At 38.1% G+C, this 19,505-nt stretch overlaps 3 protein-coding genes across 6 annotated transcripts in view; 1 reads left to right on the top strand and 2 right to left on the bottom strand.

The window, feature by feature from the left end:
• LOC103140667 (uncharacterized) overlaps positions 1-1,126 on the bottom strand; it is a 4,977-nt gene extending 3,851 nt beyond the window's left edge. Inside the window, exons 1-2 of the mRNA XM_007555914.2 lie at positions 948-1,126; positions 542-623 (exon numbers count right to left, since the gene is read on the bottom strand). Of these exons, the coding sequence (XP_007555976.2) occupies positions 542-623; position 948 (83 nt within the window). The 5' untranslated portion in view covers positions 949-1,126. The remainder of the gene's footprint in view (positions 1-541; positions 624-947) is intronic.
• Positions 1,127-5,238: 4,112 nt separating this feature from the next.
• Positions 5,239-14,171, top strand: LOC103140636 (C-C motif chemokine 3-like). 4 transcript variants are annotated; one of them, XM_007555880.2, is made up of 3 exons: positions 5,239-5,566; positions 5,632-5,743; positions 5,854-6,246. In XM_007555880.2, exons 1-3 carry the CDS (start codon positions 5,497-5,499, stop codon positions 5,945-5,947), a joined length of 276 nt encoding a protein of 91 aa, XP_007555942.1. In that variant the 5' UTR covers positions 5,239-5,496; the 3' UTR covers positions 5,948-6,246. The 4 variants fall into 4 exon arrangements, with proteins under 4 accessions (XP_007555942.1, XP_016528781.1, XP_016528782.1 ...); XM_016673295.1 differs by lacking the exons at positions 5,632-5,743; positions 5,854-6,246 and adding exons at positions 13,581-13,692; positions 13,820-14,171 and having other exon boundaries at positions 5,295-5,566; XM_016673296.1 differs by lacking the exons at positions 5,239-5,566; positions 5,632-5,743; positions 5,854-6,246 and adding exons at positions 9,743-9,878; positions 13,581-13,692; positions 13,820-14,171.
• Positions 14,172-16,318: 2,147 nt separating this feature from the next.
• Positions 16,319-17,310, bottom strand: LOC103140635 (C-C motif chemokine 3-like). Its single transcript, XM_007555879.2, has 3 exons — positions 17,087-17,310; positions 16,899-17,010; positions 16,319-16,679 (listed from the first exon to the last, which is right to left on the bottom strand). Exons 1-3 carry the CDS (start codon positions 17,154-17,156, stop codon positions 16,580-16,582), a joined length of 282 nt encoding a protein of 93 aa, XP_007555941.1. The 5' UTR covers positions 17,157-17,310; the 3' UTR covers positions 16,319-16,579.
• Positions 17,311-19,505: the final 2,195 nt, after the last annotated feature.

Here is a 19,505-nt window from a genome sequence, read left to right as displayed (position 1 = left end):
TATTATTATTATTATTATTATTATTATTATTATTATTATTATTATTATTATTATTATTTTATCAATATTAAGGCATTATTGATTTAAGCCAAGCTTCTAGATCTTTCTGAAAACTGACTTGTCACTTTTGCACTAGAAACTAGATGGAAACTCCTGGTGAGGTTTTGTGTTTTTGCAGTGAAATTCAGATGAAATGCAGTTTAACAGGTAAAAATCCTTCAGGCTCGTCTTTGTCTCCGTAAAACACCAGCTTCTGTTTTCTTAAAAGGAAGGTACCATGTATGTAACTATGACTGTGTATCAGGCCCATAATAAATAAAAAAGGAGTAAATTTAAAAATCATAAAATTTCCAAAAGTCGTTTCCTTCCTTCCCAGCAGTGACTCTCTACCTCAGAGCAGTAAGAGCTGTTCACTAACTCACATGTCGCAATTTCAGAAAGATTAAAAACAGTTTAAAATGAATAAAAACAATCAATCCTAAATGTAAACAGTTGATTTATTGGGTCTGGTTCTTGGTTGGTGTGTTAAAATGTTGCTCACATTTCATCAGGATCAGGAGCTGCAGATGTTGGAAACTTGTCATCAGGGCTGGATTTTGGAGTTTGTGTTTTCTTCCCATTCACTGTAAATAATGCATGAACTGGATGTTGAACTATATGTAATTATATGTTTCTTTCAGAATTACAAAAATCAATAAATACATAAATACTGTTACTATGATTATTTATTCATATAAATAATTAATAAATAATCCATAAAATAAACAAGAGTTTCCATTAAATGAATACAAAAAAAGTGTTATCCTTCACTCTTCCTTTTTTCCATTTCTGTCACATTTCACGGTTTCAATGTCACAAGCATACATTTATGAAAAGTATTTTTTTTTGTTTACACCAAATCTATGACATCTCTGTTTGGATGGAAACCTGCTGGAGGAAAAACTCACTTCCTGGTCCTGGTCTGAGTGGACTGAGGGTGATTTTGTGCTGTCTGGGTCGGTTGATGGTGACCTTCTGATTTGTAGTAGTTGTTGGACTCTTTGTAACAGGATCAGCTTCAGAGCTGGAGCTGAACTCTGGTGGTGAAGTCAGTCTCTGTTCATCAGTAGATACAGTCGGTCCATTCAAATCACTGAAAAATAAAACAACAAAAAAGTTTATCTACACACAATCAATTTACATAACGAGTAGGAAGGTTGTTTGTTGGAGTTATTCAGTGATTAGTTACCAATTAACCTGATTAACAGCCCAAGTCTAAAAGTAATCAAAACATTCATTCATGCATGTTTGAGGGATGCAGAGCGCCTCCTATTGACCCAAAGCTGCTAAGCAGAGCAATGTGCACCGTGATGTGAACTCATGCAGCCGATAGAAATACAGAGACCTGTTGAGGAAAAGCTGTTACCATGGAGACATATTAAAATCCTAAACAGTTCATCTCCCATCTGTTAGCTAAAGTCTCTGCTCAAAGACCGACACAAACTACTAACTGCAGACTTTATTCATCTCAGATGTGACATATGTGTCAAACCGTACAGCTCTGTGGTTTACAATGTCTTTAAATGACAATATATTGTTTTTCAGACAATATTAAACTATGTCAGTAACGTCCGTTTTCGCAAACACTGCACTAGCATAAGAAGAAGTTTCCACATGACGACTCAGATTAAACTAGCTTACATCTTTGTGTTCATAAATGGGTTCAAGGTCAGTTTCTGTTGATGCATCACAGTTAGAAAAGACATAAAGCTTTAATTACTCACATCTCATCAGGATCAGCATCAGGAGCTGCAGATCTTGGAAACTTGTCACCTGAGTTGGATTCTCCATGTTGAGTTTTCTTTCTATTCACTGCAAATTATGCATGGATTGAATGTTGAACTATATATGTAGTTATATAAAAATATATTCTCAGGAACATGTACAGCCAGTACCTCATTACTATTTTGTTTCAAATATAACTCAGAATTTCATCTCATTTTGCCACTTTGCTCAAATAGACCTCAATAGATTTAATTGGGATTCCACAAAACAGCTGTATTTGTACTGAGACTAAAAATAATCCAAAATGGAGAATCATTTTATGTTTTAGTTTTCTGACAGAAACATCAAGAACATTGAGATCTTCAGATCTCAAACCAAGCCGTCTACGTCTCACCAGGACGTTCTGTGACGGTGCTGATGTCTCCATCTGGACCGCTGACTGAAGGTCCAGCTGATGTCCACTTCCTGTCAGAGTCTGGCTGAAGGCAGAACTCCATCATGAACGTCTCATCAGAGCTGCTGATGCTTCTCCTCTGCACAAACACTGAGAGACACAAAACCGGTTACAGAGCAGGTCACAAGGTCACATCCACTCATGTTGCATATTAATGTTGGAACTGATCTATTTGAACCGATGCCTCTGTGTGGATCTGGATGTACCACATTTCACAATTCCACAAATAGGTTCAAATGTATCCAAGTAAACATCAAAAGCAAAAGAACATTTGATGTTGGGTTTAGCTGGTCTTACCTGAGAAGTCCAGATCTGGAGTTAAGAAGAAGGAGATCCAGACGACATTCAGCAGAACCACACTGATCCAAACTACCTGCTGCATGATTTGATCTGCTGCTGATCTCTGACTTCACTCAGTCAGTGAAGAAGACAGACTGTAAACATTATAGATTAGCGCTACAGGATGAACCACAGCTCAGCATGGTTACGATGGTTTCATGTCTCTCTGCAGCCATGATGAACATATTAGATAAAACCACAAACCTAACAGGAGACATTCTGCTTAATACGTGATTATGTGACCCAACAGGAACAGCTGGTTGCAACTTACTGAAGTTGAACTTTGGCCTCTGCTCTTCTGTCTATCAGTCAGGTTTATCTAAAAAGCTTTAAGAAGTAACATCTGACATGTTTGGCTTCACTTAAATCTGAAAATTTGTCGGTTAAGAAAGGAAAGGCAGGGCACTGGTAAGAGGGATGGGAATGCTTTTTTAAGTGTGCCAGTTAGAAAGTTATAAATGCAGGAAGTCATAATGCTGGCAGGAAGAGCATTCGGCTGATCCTGATTGGCTGGCTGCATTACCACTAAGGTAGATGAAGTAGAGAATGTGAGGAACAGATCGCTCAGATCTGTGTCCAGATAATCTGAACCGATCATAGAATTTGTCAAAAGGAGATTTATTTGGGACAGGAACCAGTTTCCTCATCTTACAGTCAAACCAACATGGTGTCATATTGTTGACGCATCGTTGCATGAAATATTTTCTCGTTGCTTTTTCTCTGCTGAACTGAACCCTGGCTTTGAGAAGCAGTGAGTTTCTACAGATGCCTGCCTAGAAGAGGCAACTCTCTAACACAAACTTTTCATTCTTTAAAATATTTTATTTTTATTATTATTAAAACAGAGATAATTTTTAACATTTTGTTCTGGAGTTGGACTCTCTGGTTTGTGTGCATCCTCCTGAGCTGAGTTCAGAACACGATGTTTTTATGAAGCAGTGAGAAACGCCTGCACTGAAACAGCTCTACCTCAGCTTGGTGAGTTCTGACCACAAACAAAACTGTCAGACAAATTTCACTAGATTTCAGCTGAGTGATGTAGAGAAAAAATATTTAAGGCGGTGGGATCTTCTGTTAAGCTAAGTTTAACCTCTGTGGTTGTATTCAGGTCAGGTCAAGTTTACCTGAACAGCCCATTTCAGCAGCAAGGCCGATGATTTACATGTTAAAAACACAATAATCAATCAAAAAATGTGTATCGTAGTCATGGTAACTAGTCTTGTCAGATAAATGTGAACTAAAGTATAAAAGTTTCTATCATTACTAGAAAATATGAAGTCATTTATTATAAAACTAACAATTTCTACACAAGCGGCTCAGACACACTAACTTATATACATACGCTGCCCCCTGCTGGTAAAAAGACGTACTTCAGCCACTATTTGTGACATTATTTGCAGTTCAGCTCAATTCAAGTGTTAAAATAAAGCCAAAGAAGAATAGAAGAATTTAAGCTTGCTTATGCACTTGATTATGTTACAATTTCACAAAATTTGATTAATGTATTACAAAGTGTTTAATATTTCACGGCCACGCAGCAGGAAACGACTCATGATAAACATGTTATAATGAGGTTGATTAGACGCGTTATTCTGGTCAAATCAATCAAATGTTTCCATCTGTGTGAAGTCTTCTGTCCCAGTTACTGCAGAAAAAATCTCATGCGTCTGCAAAATAGAAAAAAAAGATGAAAACTACAATATTTATAGGTTCAACAAGCTTTGTCGTGTATTTAACTTCTCCACTGCTGCCGTTTTTGCCTCTGTTTTTACCAGTAGCCGTTACTAACAGTCAATCCTTTGTGCTTTAAAGCACCATGAGTTTCTCTCTATCAGGAGTCTTGCGTTAGGTTTGTGCATTTAATTAATAACCAGGTATTCTACGTATATTTCTCTGAAATCATTGCTACAAACTGTAACAATCCTCATGCTGTTTATAAAGCAAATGTTATCGCTGAAGTTTTAACACATGCAGTAGTAAATCTACCTGACTCCTTAGTTCATTTGAATTTCAGACCAATCTCCAAACTTCCTTTTCTTTCTAAAATCTTAAAGATAATTATGTTTTTTTTTATATACAAACACTTTTTTAAATGAGAATGACATTCCTGAAATCTTTTAGTTTAGTTTTAAACTCTGAAACAGCAAAAATGTTACCCCTTCATCACCTCTTCCTTACTTGGTACCACAGGGTCCGATTCTGGGACCAGTTTCTAGACATCACTGGTCGATTCAGCTAAAGGCTTCGCGGGTCAGAGATGAAGGTTTTGAAGTTTGATTCTTGAGGTTTATTGCTAGACTTCATTCACCATTAATCCCAGTCCATTCAGTTTATTTATATTGAACCAATTCACAACAAATGTCATAGGAAGATATTTTACATGTCAAATAAATTTCATTCATATTGAGAAATATAAAATCAAATCAACCTCATAAAACAGAGTGAAAAATCTAATTGATAGGCTTAAACTCTGTCCTAGTTATGAGGCCTAATAATGTTTTTTTGTTTGACTTTAGGAAAAATTGTAAAATCCAACATGAAATCATGCAGCAAATGGTAAATACAAAGATATAAACACAAATATATACACGTCCTTTTAGTCTTGTCAAATTTCTATCTATCTTATGTCAGAGTCACAGATGTTTTACATGTGGTAGAGAATTTTTACTTCATGCCTTTGACATGCATTTTGGTCTAACCACCTCTCCATTTCCTCTGAAATCTTCACTCTGCCTAATCAAGTGGAAAGTTTCACCGTCACAGAAGTTGTTCAGTCATTGCATAACCACAAAAACCCAGACTTTTCTGGGTTTTGACAGAAGCTCTGACAGATTTTTTTTTCATGTTTGGGTTTCAATAAAGGCAGCACTGCAGCCCGCCGTTTGTTCAAACGATCCAGAGCGTCTCTATCGTCACTCACAGACGAACATCTGGTCATCATGAAGGCTGTTAACATCCTCCTGCTCTGCGTCCTGGGAGCAGCTCTGCTGTCCTCGGTCCTCTGCAACAGTAAGTTCACCTGGAGATGAAGCTTTTCCAATCAGCTGATGTCAGTCTAACGGTCTGATTTTCAGGTGGAAATAATCCGGTCGACTGCTGCTTCAATTTCTTCAAAAACCAAATGAACAAAAGTCTCTTCTCTTCATATTACAAGACTGATCGCCGCTGTTCGCTGAGTGGAATCGTGTAAGTACTGCAAGCTGGACTCCTGTTGTCCTCTGTTTGTTTTATTTTGTTTTACTTCTGTAAAATGTGAAGCTCGTTGGTGAGTCTCTTTTTATTCGTCTTCGTTTCAGTTTAATAACAAAAAAAGGACGCTCCATCTGTGTGGATGGAAAGCAGCCCTGGGTGAAGACGATTACTGACTTTCTGGAGAAAAAGTCCCGTTAAAGGATCTGCCTGTCCTGCTTCATCAGATCACATGAAGCCCAATGTAACACGTGTGGCAGAGTGATTATGATTTTGGCATTAGATTTTGGTTCAAGTAATCATCGTTTATGCTAAAATTTATTTTGAAAGCTTTGTACAACACCTGCTATCCTACAGAATTGACTGAATTGGTGTTTTTGATTGTTGTTTTTTCCCCTTTTTTTGTTTTTCTATTCTATTTTTCTCTAATCAAACACAATGCTTGTGTTGTTGGGTGCTTTCTTTTATTTGATTTTTATTCTAAAATAAATGTAACTTTTGTCAAATGGTTCTGATTTTTGAATCTTAATAATGAAGCTTTAAGCAAGGCAGGTTTAACAGCAGCGTTGATTTATTGTAGTTATAGTTTTATTATCAATTTACAACTTATTTAGAAAACCTGTATATCAAATTTATGTTACTAAATTTTATTTCTGTGATTTTTTTTAAAGTACCAGTCAGTCCCTGAACAGATTTTCTTAGTTAACTCTTACCAGCAGGGGGCGAAAAGAATACATTTTGCTCTTAGATTGAAGATGTATTCAAACTTAAAACATCATTGTACATGTTAGTTTTTACTTCATGCTTTTAATGTCAGAAGGGCAGTACTAAATAAAATCAACTTTATTTAGCTTTACATCATAATATGATGTTATTATTTAACCAGAAACATACCTGGAGAGTTGCTTTGATTCTCTGGTGCATGTTTGAGAAATCCTCCAATCTCCTCCGACTCCTGCTTTTCCCGCGCGTCGTTCACTTGTGGACGCAAAAGGCGCGCGGATCGCTGTAGCACGTAACTGTGAAAGTGACAGACGTATCTAAGTATTTACGCTGCTGTGCCCAAAGCTATCAGTGTTAAGTTTACATATATTCACAGTACAAAAATATCCATTCAGAATATAAAAACACACACAAAAACTTCGTATATCGTTTGCGATAAGCCCACTAGTTATTAGGTGACAATTTAGCTGAGTAAATATGAAATATCTGCTCGATATATGAACATGTCGCTTAATTTACCGAAATGCTCAGTCGTGTTCGGACATGTCCGCTCCCGCTTCCACCGCCGGCTCGTCTCGCCGCTCTACCAGCGGACCGGGCGGAGCTGGGTCGCCATGCCGAGAGAGAACGTCCGTCTCTCGGGCGCCTCGTTTCAAACTCCCGCTGGTTTTCAGCAGTGAGCTGAAAGCAGAAATAATTCAATCAGCCTTTACCTAATGTTAATGTTTGGTAGCATTTGTATATTATGGCCTACAGATAAATTGATTAAAACTTTGTTCACAAAGTTATTGTTAGTGTAATGTGTTAAAAGTTTTACTATTAAGCTTAAAATGGTGAGTCAAATTAAAACATAAAACAAGAACATTTCAACTAAAGGATTATAAGCCATCATAAATATATAAAGGGGAAAGTACTGTTATTTGCTGTGGAGAATGCTTGAATTTAATCACTCTTAAGTTTAAGATTAATTTAGGTTTTTGTCTTTTCTGATTGTTAGATTTTGCAGTTGTTAATCCAGGATCTTCAGGAAAACTAACCAAAAACCTGGAACAAACTGTATAGAGTTTAGCAGAACCACAGTGACCTGAATAATCCGTTGTCAGCAACATTCTACATTAAACCCATTTCATGTGTGTGTGGAGTCATGATAAACATTTCTGGGTACAACCACAAACCCAACAGGATACGTTCTGCTCGATGTGTGACTTTGTGTTGCAGCAGGGACAGCTTGTTGCACCTCAAATTTCCTTAATAGGAAATTAATCATAATCAGAAAGATGAAAAGAGGAGCAAACATTCATGTACATTTAGGATTATGCAGTCACACATTTAGTTGAGGCTAAGAAGAGGTAAACCTTACCACCACTCATGTCAACATAACAGTTAATGTTGTTAATAAGTTTATTCATATCAATGTTGCAACAGATGTACTCTGCATGTTCCTTCTTGGTCAGAAAGATCATCAGCTGTTATTCATATTTCTGAAAATCAGGTTGAAGCCTCCACATTCTTCTGATACTTTTAATACAGTCGTTTCGCTCTTACCATTTCTTTTTGCTGATGTATTCTGTATTATGACAGTTGGTGTAAATTGTGAAGTACTTTCATCAAATGTTTATGTTTTCAAATATGTTATCCAAATAAATTTAACATGAACATCTAGCTAATGTTAGAGTAAAAAAAAACTTCATTTGAGACTATACAAGTGTCTCATGTCTATATTTGTAGTCAGTTAATGCAGAAATGCAGGCCTCTGCAAAATTCAGCTAAAGAGGAAGCTGAGGGGGAGACATTTTTTTGTGTTTTCATGTGGGTCATAAAACACATAGGTAAAAAACACATGTATGTATATATAGCTTGACTCGGTTTAGTGGTTAAAGACACCTAAAACAATCTGTCATGGTTCAGAAAAGTGCGTAGTGACAACCCAACTGCAGAAAACATCTAGAAATGATGACGAAAAGTCATTTTGATGTAAAAACTAGAATAAATCAGCCTTGTCTGTCAAGTTTGTACAAGCAAACAAGGAATTTGAATGTTCAACATTTGTTGCCGTCACAGAAAACTTTCATCTTATGTTGCCGTTCGTCAAGCCTGTAACTTGCTGCTATGAACTAGGCTACGCTCTGCAGGAAAGAGACTTTTAGGTCAAAATAGTTAGCTTAATCTGCGTTATGTTACATTAACACATTAATATTTTCAGATTAATCACATGAGGTAACACGTCACAGTTGACATATAAATATGGTATTGATCTGGGAACTCTGACTGTTAAATGTTCATCAGTTTGTGTCCAGGATGTGTGGGGTTTCCAGAGATGTTAGCGGCCCTTTTCCTAACCCTAATCACATCCTGGATGGAGGGAAGGTCAGCCCTGATGCTCGTCTCTGGACAGTTCTGTGGATGTTTTCCATCTGGATATTCTTCTGAACGGTTCTGTGTGAGAACCAGCTCAGGTCCTGAGAAAGGCTGGATAGTAGGAACAGGAAGTGACCCAGAGTAGACACAGTGTGACCATGAACTCCTTCCTTCTTTTTACAAGTCTGGCACATTTTTAAATATTTTGATCTTGATAAAGGCAGCGCTATAGTATGCTGTTTTTTTAAAGGCCCACACCGTCAGCTGTGGTGTTGCTCTCTATCATCGCTATCAGAGGAACATCTGTTGCCCCTTCTGGAGCAGAATAAAAAAACATATCAATAGATGGGACATTGTCTCAGATATACATCTGCCTCTTGTAACTCTGCGTAAGTGGCTGAAATTATTTCTTTCTCTCTCTCTATTGAAGCTTGAAAACTTGCCTCAGGACAGTCATGACATTCTCTATGGATTCATGTTCTACATTTGGAGTTGTGCGTTTTTGTTGTTGTTGTTGTTCTTTGGAAAAGATGATTCTGCTGTAAAAGATGCAGCCATACATCAAACACAACTCTGTTTTTTTTTCTTTACCAAAAGGCAAAAAAGGGCTAAAAACCAACTCAAATCATTAAGTAAATAAAGGTTTAAATATATTCCTTTCTGCTTTTTTCAACCTTTTTCTTTTTTCTTTTGGAATCAGAAGTTTTACACTTAACTTTTTTACTTCTTGCTGTTGAGGTGCATTTTGGTCCAACCACAGCAGCATTTCCTCTGTCATCTACTCTTTCTAATGAAGTGGAAAGTTTCACCATCACAGCAGCATTCCGTCATCGAGTAACCACTCACACCTCCTCTTTCTTTTGACACCTCCACCCATTTTTTAAATATTTTAATATTTATAAAGGTTGCACTGCAGCCCACTGTTGGTTCATAAGACCCAGAGTGTCTCCACCATCACTCACAGAGGAACATCTGGTCATCATGAAGGCTGTTAACATCTTCCTGCTCTGCATCCTGGGAGCTGCTCTGCTGTCCACAGTCCTCTGCAACTGTAAGTTCACCTGGAGACGATTTTCTGATCAGCTGATGTTACATTCAATTCATTCTTTTTGGGTTTTTTTTGTTGTGCTTTCTTATGCAATGACAATAAAAGGAATTCTGATTCTGATTCAATTCCAATTCAAGATTACTTAATTGACCACAAAGGGAAACTAAACGTTATAACTCATGTTCATTCAACATTCCCCATTAACTAACTGTGTCATTTTCAGATGGAATTAATCCCGATAAATGCTGCTTTGAATTCTTCAAAAACCCCGTGAAGAAAAATCTCATCTCTTCATATAAATGGACTGATCATCGCTGTGCCATTAGAGCAGTCATGTAAGTATTGCTAACTGAGTTTGAAATCAAAATTCATTTATTACTTTTATCCCTCTTTTGAGAAATATGTCTTTTCTTTCAGTTTAAAAACAAGAAAAGGACGCGACATCTGTGTGAATCCAAACCAGCTCTGGGTGAAGAATCTTACTGACTTTCTGGACATAAACTCCTTTTAAAGGAGCGGCCATCTGTCCTGATTTAAAGTCCAGTAAAACACATTCTGCAAAGCAATCATGTTTTCAGTATCAGAATTATTCAGTTTGAAATAATCAAAGATTTTGCCTTTAAATGTAATCATTGTTGATGTATCATTTATTTTGGAAACTTTGTACATTAACTACATCAGTGACTGGAACCATTTTTTATTTCTGTTGATTTTATGTTTTCTTTTCTTATTGTTCTGTTTTCCTAATTTTCTCTAATCAAATACAAAATCATCAAAAATGTTTCCTTTGGTTGCTTTTGTTCAAAAATAAACCTGACATATCAAATGGTTCTGAGTTTTTAATCTTTTTTTAAAGGTTGTTTTTTGGTCATTTATTTGAAAGTGCTAATACCTGAAAGTAGGTAAAGAAAGAGAAGGAAGACATGCAGCAAAGGCTACCAGACCGGGCATCAAACCTGTGCCGGCCACATCAAGGACTAAGGCCTCCTTACGTGGGTTGTGTTTAACCCCTGCATCACCACAGCATCCCTAAGTTTTTAGCAGTGTTGTGGTCAAGACCACCTAACCCGAGACCAAGACAAGACCAAGATATTTAGGGTCCGAGACCAAGTCGAGACCGAGTCAAGACCAAGACCAGATGCCCACGCTACATGACATGATAAAATGGTGAAATATGATCAAAATTGCTTCTCAAATTGATCTCAAAGATCCATATTCTCATAAAAACACCTAGATATTAAATACTTAATAAATTTTACCAATATTAAAAGCAGAACAAACTTTGTTCTGCTTTGCTTCCATCTTTGTGCTACATTGTGTGATGGTCTCGTGTCATCCCTAAAAAAAATAACGCCCTGGGTGTTTGCCCATATTGCTCATGTCAGAAACCACCACTGTCTGCACCATTAAACATAGCAATTGAGGCAATGCCCTGACGGTAAATAACCCTCAACTATGAACACTGACCAAGGAGCAACAAGCAGGAAGTAACCAAGCACAAGGCGCTCACCGTGACTGTTTTCACTCTCTCTCCCAGTACATGAACCCAGGCAGTCTGACACCATGGCAGACATTACAGCTGCCACTTTTAACGAAAACAATCATAGAGCAATGTGCATGCTCTGTGTGCTCTTTTGTTCTTGTGTTTTATTTATTTGTTAATTAAAAAAATATCAATGTACATAATTACATGAAATAATGATAGCTACTGCAGCTAACCCTTTCTAAGTAAAGAGCAGTTCAGAAGAATCGGACTGTTCCTGAATGCCACATCACTATATTGCAGACTTTTGGACACAGCGTTGTCCCATACTTGCGACAAGTCAGTCAACACCTCCGCACAATAATTAAGTGCAGTGAGTGACAACTTTTTTTCATCACAAATGCTTAATGTGTCTCTATATACAGCTAGCTTTGCTAACATCACGTTAACGGAGCTTACCTTTCTTTGAGCTACTTTTCTAAGTGACAAAAAAAGTTAGACGTTGTCCCCACTGTCTGTGAAAGCGAAGCGCTGCTGAGTTAGCTGTGGTCATCGGATTTCTTATGATTTATGCAGCAATATTATATTACTGACGATTAGACAGACATCTTCTGCCGCTCAGAGAAAACAACTGCGCATGTCTGGAGCGCCGCGTCTGAGTGAAAGGTGAGGAGGGGGGGGGAGTAACAGAAACACGTTATTGGTTGGATTTTAATTGGTGCATTTTGAATCCACTGAAAACAACGATGTTAATAAATAAACTGGATAGTATGCTGTACGTTTAGTGATATTTTCACAGTTGCGGTCTCGACTGGTCTTGAAATAAAAGGCCGATTCCTCAGGGACCGAGTCCGATACAAGACCGAGACCATCAAAAAATGGTCTCGAGACCAAGACCGATCTCGAGTACTACAACACTGGTTTTTAGTCCTAAAAATTAATCCATCCATCCATCCATTTTCTTTACACCCTTGTCCCTCAGGGGGCCGGGAGGGGTGCTGGTGCCTATCTCCAGCTAACGTTCCGGGCGAGAGGCGGGGTCATCCTGGACAGGTCGCCAGTCTGTCGCAGGGCAACACAGAGACAACCATGCAGACACACACTGGCAATTTGGAGAGGCCAATTAACCTGACATGTTTTTGGACTGTGGGAGGAACCGGAGTACCCGGAGAAAACCCACGCATGCACAGGGAGAACATGCAAACTCCATGCAGAAAGACCGGGGCCACCTAAAAATTAATATTTAAGTAATATAAGTTTAACTCAGTATTAATGTACTGTAGTTACAGATCCCTTTTAAGGTCACAACTTACCTAGTAACATAAAACTGTCTATTTTATTTCTGTTTGCTGTTTAACAGAAGTAACTCCTGGTTCTACAACAGATGACCTTAGCTAACTTTTACCAGCAGGGGGCGAAAATAAGATTTTCTGCTCCTAAATTGAAAATGCATTAAAACTTTAAAACATCATTGAATATGTTACAGATAAACACATTTAATTTAGTGAATTTATTTAGGTATTTTAGAGGAAAAGGAGTTTAATACAAAAGCAAAGCACTGTTTCTAAGTGTATTTAGTCTGTTTCCAATCCTAACCCCACATTTACTGTCATTTTAAAGGATTTACTTGTTCCATACTTAAAAGTTTATCCCAAAAGCAACGATTAAAATAGAGATCGGTGATGGTGTTTATTTCTTCAGCTCACTGACTTCGTGCTTTTTTTTGGTCGACCCACAACATTTCCTCTTCAATCTATCTCTCTGTCTAACCAAGTGGAAAGTTTCACCATGTCAGAGGCGTTCAGGCGCCGTGTAACCACGGAGACCCTGCCTCTTTAACACCTCTGTTTTGATAAAGGCAGCATCGGTCTGCCGATTGTTCAAACAACCCAGAGCGTCTCCATCACCACTCACAGACGAACATCTGGTCAGCATGAAGGCTGTTAACATCCTCCTGCTCTGCATCCTGGGAGCTGCTCTGCTGTCCACAGTTCTCTGCGACAGTAAGTTCACCTGGAGACGATTCTCTGATCAGCTGATCTTACATTCAATTTTGTGCTTTCTTGCAAAACAAGAAAAACAACAAAACAACAAACAAAACAAAAGGAATCTGATTCTGATTCAATTCAAATTCAAAGTTTGTTTATTGACCCCAAAGGAAAATTAAACATTGTATCTCATGTTCATTCAAACTCTTTATTAACTAACTGTGTTATTTTCAGGTTCAAATGGTCCTGATGAATGCTGCTTTCAATTCTTCAGAAACCGGTTGAACAAAAACCTCATCACTTCATATTACAGGACTGATGCTCGCTGTGCCACAAATGGAGTTATGTAAGTACTGATAACTGTTTCTGTTATTCTCCGTTATAAAATGATCAGTTCTGTTTTACTCAAAGTGAAGTTTGTTTTTCCCATTCCTCCTTTGTGAGAAAGAGAAATCTGTGCTTTTTTCTTTCAGCCTAATAACACGCAGGGCACGCCGCATCTGTGTGGATTCAAAGGAAGAGTGGGTGCAGAATATTGTTAAGAGTCTGGAGATGAAGACCCTGTAAGGGATCTGCCTGCTGTTCTGCTTTATCAGATCATGTGAAGTGAACTGGCAATGTGGTCATGATTTTGGTATTAAAGCTTTTCTATTTCAAGCAAATATTTTGCTTTGAATTTACCATCCTTGTTTGTTTTTATAAAGTTTATTTTAAAATCTATTATGTCTGTAATGTTAATTGTAGTCTTTATTATAGTGCTACTGTAATGTAATGTTTCTTGCTTGCTAAATTTAAAGATTGTGCAATAAAAATAAACTATAAAAACAAACTTGCCTTACCTTCCATCTCTCTGCCACAGTCCTTAACTACACCTTTGGTTCTTCCTGCTGCCTCTAGTGGTTTCTGTTTCCTGGATCCAGGCCTCGTGGACAAGTCAAATAACTTCTGGAGAAAAACAATTGTGGTCAGAAAAGGCAAAAGTTGAACAATTTGTCAAAAACAACAAGTAATAAGTCAAGGTGAAGCTTTCAAAACCAAGAAGAGTTCTTACAATTTGAATCAGTGTCTGGCAACAAAATTGTTATAAATGTAACTCAAATTAGAAAATTGATGGATTTATTGAAGACTGTCCTGTCTCTTTAACATTATAAATATTAGTGGGTTCCTGTAACATATTTCAATATATTTGAGAATCCATGAATTGTTCAGACTCTGGATTCGAGAGAATCTGCAGTTCAAATCTGTACATAAAGTACAGTAGATACAGTTTTTACAAATTGTATCATTTTGAATGGAAAAATTATTCCCCACTGAAAAAAAATACTGGTTCAGACAAATCCTTAAAAGTCTTGAAGCAATGGTACTCTGACAAGTTCGGCTTTTTCAGTTTCTCTTAAAAACTAAACAATAACATTTAGCAGAACTACAGCGACCTGAACGACCTGCTGTAAGCTGCAGTCGACATTAAAGCCATTTCACATGTGTGTGTGTGTGTGTGTGTGTGCGTTTGTTTGTAATACCTTGTGGGGACGATTTTCCTGACATATACTACGTTGTGGGGACCAATCGCTCCTCGTGGGGACCGGAGCCTGGTCCCCACAAGGGGAAACCCTATTTTTGGGTCAGGGGTCAGAGTTAGGACTAAGGTATGAATTGAGTTTTGGTTAGGGTTAGGTATGTGATGGTTAGGGTTAGGAAAAGGGTAAAGGTCAGGTTTAGGCTGTAGAAATGAATGGAAGTCAATGGAAAGTCCCCATAAAGATAGCAACACAAACGTGTGTGTGTGTGCAGCCATGCTAAACATTTTTAGACCACAAACCCAACAGGATACGCTCTGCTTAATGTGTGACTTTGTCACACACCAGGGACAGTTTGTTCACCTCGACTCTCCACAAAGGCAAATAAATAATACTCAGAGACAAAAACAAACGTTTATCTGCATTTGGGATCTTACAGTCACACTTTGCAGAGCTGAATGACTGATGATGATGATGATGATGATGATGAAGGACAGCAGCTCTGGAGGAATGGACCTGAGGTCACTGGTTGGTCAACAGACATTAAGACTCGTCTGACTTAATGGTTTTGTTTGGTTAGGATAATAGTTTGGTGGTTCTAGTTGTCCAGTGCTCAATCACTCACCATGACAACCGAATAAACAGCTCTGGAAAAAATTAAGAGACCATTTAAAATGATCAGATTCTCTTTTATAGATCTATGTTTGAGTAAAATGAACATTGTTCTTTTATTCTATGAACTACTGACAACATGTCTCTGAAATTCCAAGCAACAATTTAGTATTTATTTGCAGAAAAGGAGAAATGGTCAAAACAAGAAAAAACAGGTACTGTGCATTCAGACCTCAAATAATGCAAAGAAAACAAGTTCATATTCACTTAGAAACAACAACACTGATGTTTGAACTCAGGAAGAGTTCAGAAATCAACATTAGGTTGAGTAACCTGGAGGTTTTCAGTGCAGCGGTTCTTTCATTTTTTCTAGAGCTGTAGCTGCACAACACCTGCTGACATGAGCATTTATAAATAACACAAATATTACTGGTTTTTATAGTACTGTACTGATGGTGTGTGTGGTTTGGGAGTGTTAGGTGCTACATGAATTTCCCTATGTGGGTATTAATAAAGTATCGGTCTGTCCGTTCTGTTTATCTATTTAGTAACAGGTATTTCCAAACCACATCATTGATAACTCAGGTGTAAAAACACTCAAGTCACATGTCAGAGCTGGAAAACACCAGCTGCTTCTGACCAAGATGTATTTAACTTGTTTATAAGAAAATGAATGCTGTTCCTCTATTTAATTCAGATCTATAGATCTTAAATGAAACTTCTTGAAACTTGTGGAAACCTCATATCTACTGATCTGATTTTCTCATTTTTTCATCTTGTCTTTCCAAAGAAGTTATTATAAGCCTGAGCAATGTAGAAATACACAGTTAGAACAAAAACAGATCAATATTTTTTTTATTATTTTAGATTAAATCCACAGGTACAGCAGATCACTTTATAAAACATCAGAAAACAAGATAAAATCAAAACGGGTTTCCAGTGAGGTTAACCCGTCAAGATAACAAAACCACTGAAACAGTCAGAGAAATGACTCTGCTTGGAAGCAAAAAGCTTTGAGTATATCTAAATATATGCCACCAATGTTCTCCAGCTTTTATGATGGATGAAGCAAAGCAAAGAAAGATGAAAGGATGAGCAAGAGGTTCACTTCAAGTCCTTCTCATCCAGATGCCTCATCATGTTTTCAACCCACTGGAGACTTGGATCCACACAGATGTGACGACCCTTCTGTTCTGTGACCAAACTAAACGAAAAGAAAGGAGATTCGAAAGTAAGAATACCGTCAACACTTCCTCGTCCAGTGGTAATGTTAATACAAAACATCTCTAGTAGTTCTAAGCATAATTGACATTACTCTTATGATAATTTTCCTAAGAGAAAATCCCTACCTACCTATTCATCTTCTTAGAACTCGTTCAAAACTTGACTGACATGAATCCAGTTGGAGGTTTGAGTTACTCACATGACTGCAGCCTTGGGACAGCGGTAATCAGTGAAGTAGTACGAGCGGATGGCAGTTTTCCTCATCTGTCGTGGATAGAATTTGAAGCAGCAGTCGTCGGGTCCAATTCCATCTGCGAACAAGAAGATCACATGAAACGAATCATCTGACAGCCTGGAGACGCAGCTGCAGTCTGGCTGTGGTCTTACTGATGCAGAGGACAGTGGACAGCAGAGCGGCTCCCAGGATGCAGAGCAGGAAGACGTGTTCGGCCTTCATGATGACCAGATGTTCCTCGGGAGGTGATGACAATGATGATGAAGACTAACACAGCGTCTGGGGGGCATCAGGGTTCAAAATGGATAGGAGGAGTGACAAGGTGTCAGTGGGGTTAAAGTAGGAGGGTGTGTGGTTATGAAGAGACTGTATGTGAAACTTTCCACTCAGTGAGAAATGATGGAGGAGTACAGAGGGAACGCAGCCGCGGTCTGACCACCGCTGCATCCGTCGAGCAAGATGGTGACGGAGCACAACACTTGTTCTTACTAAACAATGAGAGGAGAGAAACAATACGAAGGTGACGTTGAGATTTATATGTTGCGTTTTCTGCACGTTTCTCATGCTTCTGGTTTGAAAACTCACCCAAACGTCTTGAACTGATTCCTGAAAAAACATAAAAAACCCACCATATATCTATACTACTGCTGGGCCCAACACGACTGAAAAACAAGAACTGAACTGCATACAGACACTGATCAATACTTGGACTCCCAGAATGCACTTATTAAACATTCTTGATGGCCAAAACCAAAGATATTGCTGAACAATAATTCATCTCAGCATTGCTGCTAATTTCGAGTCTTGACCAAACAGACACAGATTATATTGGTGGTTGCAGATTTCCTTCCATTTGCATATGACCTCATTGGCTGTGGCTTCTTGGCGAACCTTTAAAGTCTAAGGTTTATCTCTATCCAGTCTGTATCGGAGGTCCTCACCACACATGGTTGTCTCTTTCTGTGGTTGCCTTGATCTTGAAATGAGACAACTTAACCCAGTTTGGATTCAAACAGAAGAGAAATTTCTGAGAGGTTCATCTACAGAGGAATTACTTCCATATATGAGGAAAATAAGGCTTTTTCACATAACTGAATTAAATTAGGGAATTGACCTAAATTATTCAGTTTACAACGGTGATGGAGTCGTTCAGATTTCGGTTCCTGGTTTCGGCGTCCGGTACTTGATGTATATTTTCTATATATCACAAGTGGAGCATTATATACTTGTGAAAGTAAATCTGTTGGGTTGTGATAAGAAAAGGTGCATCAGCAGCAGGGAGATCTGTTGCTGTCATCAAGCAGAATCCGTTCATGGACCAAGGTCCAGATGAATCCTACGCATTGGAAGCATCATACCTGCGTTCGAGAGAAAAACAACTGAACTGATTAGTAAGAGGGCATTTAAATACGCCGCCCCCTCAGTCTGGAATGACTTTCAGTGAAAGGCTAAATTGACAGAGCAATTGAGACTCGGTGAACTGAAAGCACTGCTGAAAGAAGAAGAGGTTTACTAATTGCAATTGCTTTTGATGGTCATGTTTAACTTTTTTTTTTTCTTTTACTTCATACTTTGATGCCTTTGAAAGTAGCATACGCCATCGTTAGGATGCGAATGCTGAAGCTTGTAAACTCTGCTATCTTGCCAGGTTGCTCTTGAAAAGGATCTTGTGCATCTCATTTGTAAACATTCTGGAAACATCTCTAAAATTTGTCAGAATATCAACACCAAATATCAAGAAAAACTGCAACATCCTCAAAGCACATTAAAGAATGAGACGAGAGTCGCTACAAGTTACACAAAGACATATTTCTAAGTGCCATGCATCATTCCTAGAATGTGGAACAATGCATGACGTTTTTCTTTCTCGGTAAATTCCTCTTGTCCTTCGTAGTTCTAGTGACTGCTTTAGGAAAAAGTGACTGACTAGGCAAACGTTGGTAAACCTAGTCATCATCCAGGTTTGTCTTGTTTTTAGGTAACGCTTACAATTTTGATGACAAGGTCATTTTATTAAACAACCTGCTTAAGTTTAACCCAACTTGGTGATCCAAAGTCGTCTTTCCAGATGAAAACAAAGGATTCCATGTGGAGGTCAAGGTCCCAGAGTTTTTAGAAAAAAGGTGGAGAGGCACAGAATCCTTGGAGTTGAGAGTAAAGTTTCTACAATCTGTGAAGGTTTGGGGAGCAGTCTACCATCTACAAGGACATTTTAGAGCAACTTTTGGTTCTGTTGACAAGAATATAGAGATGCTGATTTCATTTTCTAGCTAGGATTTGGTACTCAGCCCACACTGTCGAAGCTGGTTCAGTGGCCATGGTGATGCTGTTCTCGATTGGCCAGAAACTCTCATGACCTGAATCCTGTGGAAAATCTTTGGCGTACTGTCAAAGATTCTCTATAGAGGAAGAGGAAGATGAAAAGCACCAACCCAACACCTGGGCTTCCATTATGCCTCAACAGAACCACAGGCTGGTCTTTATCGTAACCAAAGTGTTAAAAAATATTTCTTTTCACAAATTTTTTTTAGATGCATCTGTAGATTTAACAAAGCCTCAAAAAAAAAGCAG

The sequence above is a fragment of the Poecilia formosa genome, unplaced genomic scaffold (genome assembly GCF_000485575.1).
Source record: "Poecilia formosa unplaced genomic scaffold, Poecilia_formosa-5.1.2 Scaffold73, whole genome shotgun sequence".
Taxonomy (NCBI): domain Eukaryota; kingdom Metazoa; phylum Chordata; class Actinopteri; order Cyprinodontiformes; family Poeciliidae; genus Poecilia; species Poecilia formosa.
Note: the sequence above shows the minus strand (reverse complement) of the source record. Positions and strands in the feature narration are given on the sequence as shown.

Bases quoted from the DNA above. Each gene is read 5' to 3' on its own strand.
- LOC103140636 (XM_016673295.1), top strand. From the start codon at position 5,497: ATGAAGGCTGTTAACATCCTCCTGCTCTGCGTCCTGGGAGCAGCTCTG. The intron at 5,567-13,580 runs GTAAGTTCACCT...TGTTATTTTCAG, and splicing joins GTCCTCGGTCCTCTGCAACA to GTTCAAATGGTCCTGATGAA. The intron at 13,693-13,819 runs GTAAGTACTGAT...TTTTTCTTTCAG, and splicing joins TGTGCCACAAATGGAGTTAT to CCTAATAACACGCAGGGCAC.
- LOC103140635 (XM_007555879.2), bottom strand. From the start codon at position 17,156: ATGAAGGCCGAACACGTCTTCCTGCTCTGCATCCTGGGAGCCGCTCTG. The intron at 17,011-17,086 runs GTAAGACCACAG...TCTTGTTCGCAG, and splicing joins GTCCACTGTCCTCTGCATCA to ATGGAATTGGACCCGACGAC. The intron at 16,680-16,898 runs GTGAGTAACTCA...CTTTTCGTTTAG, and splicing joins TGTCCCAAGGCTGCAGTCAT to TTTGGTCACAGAACAGAAGG.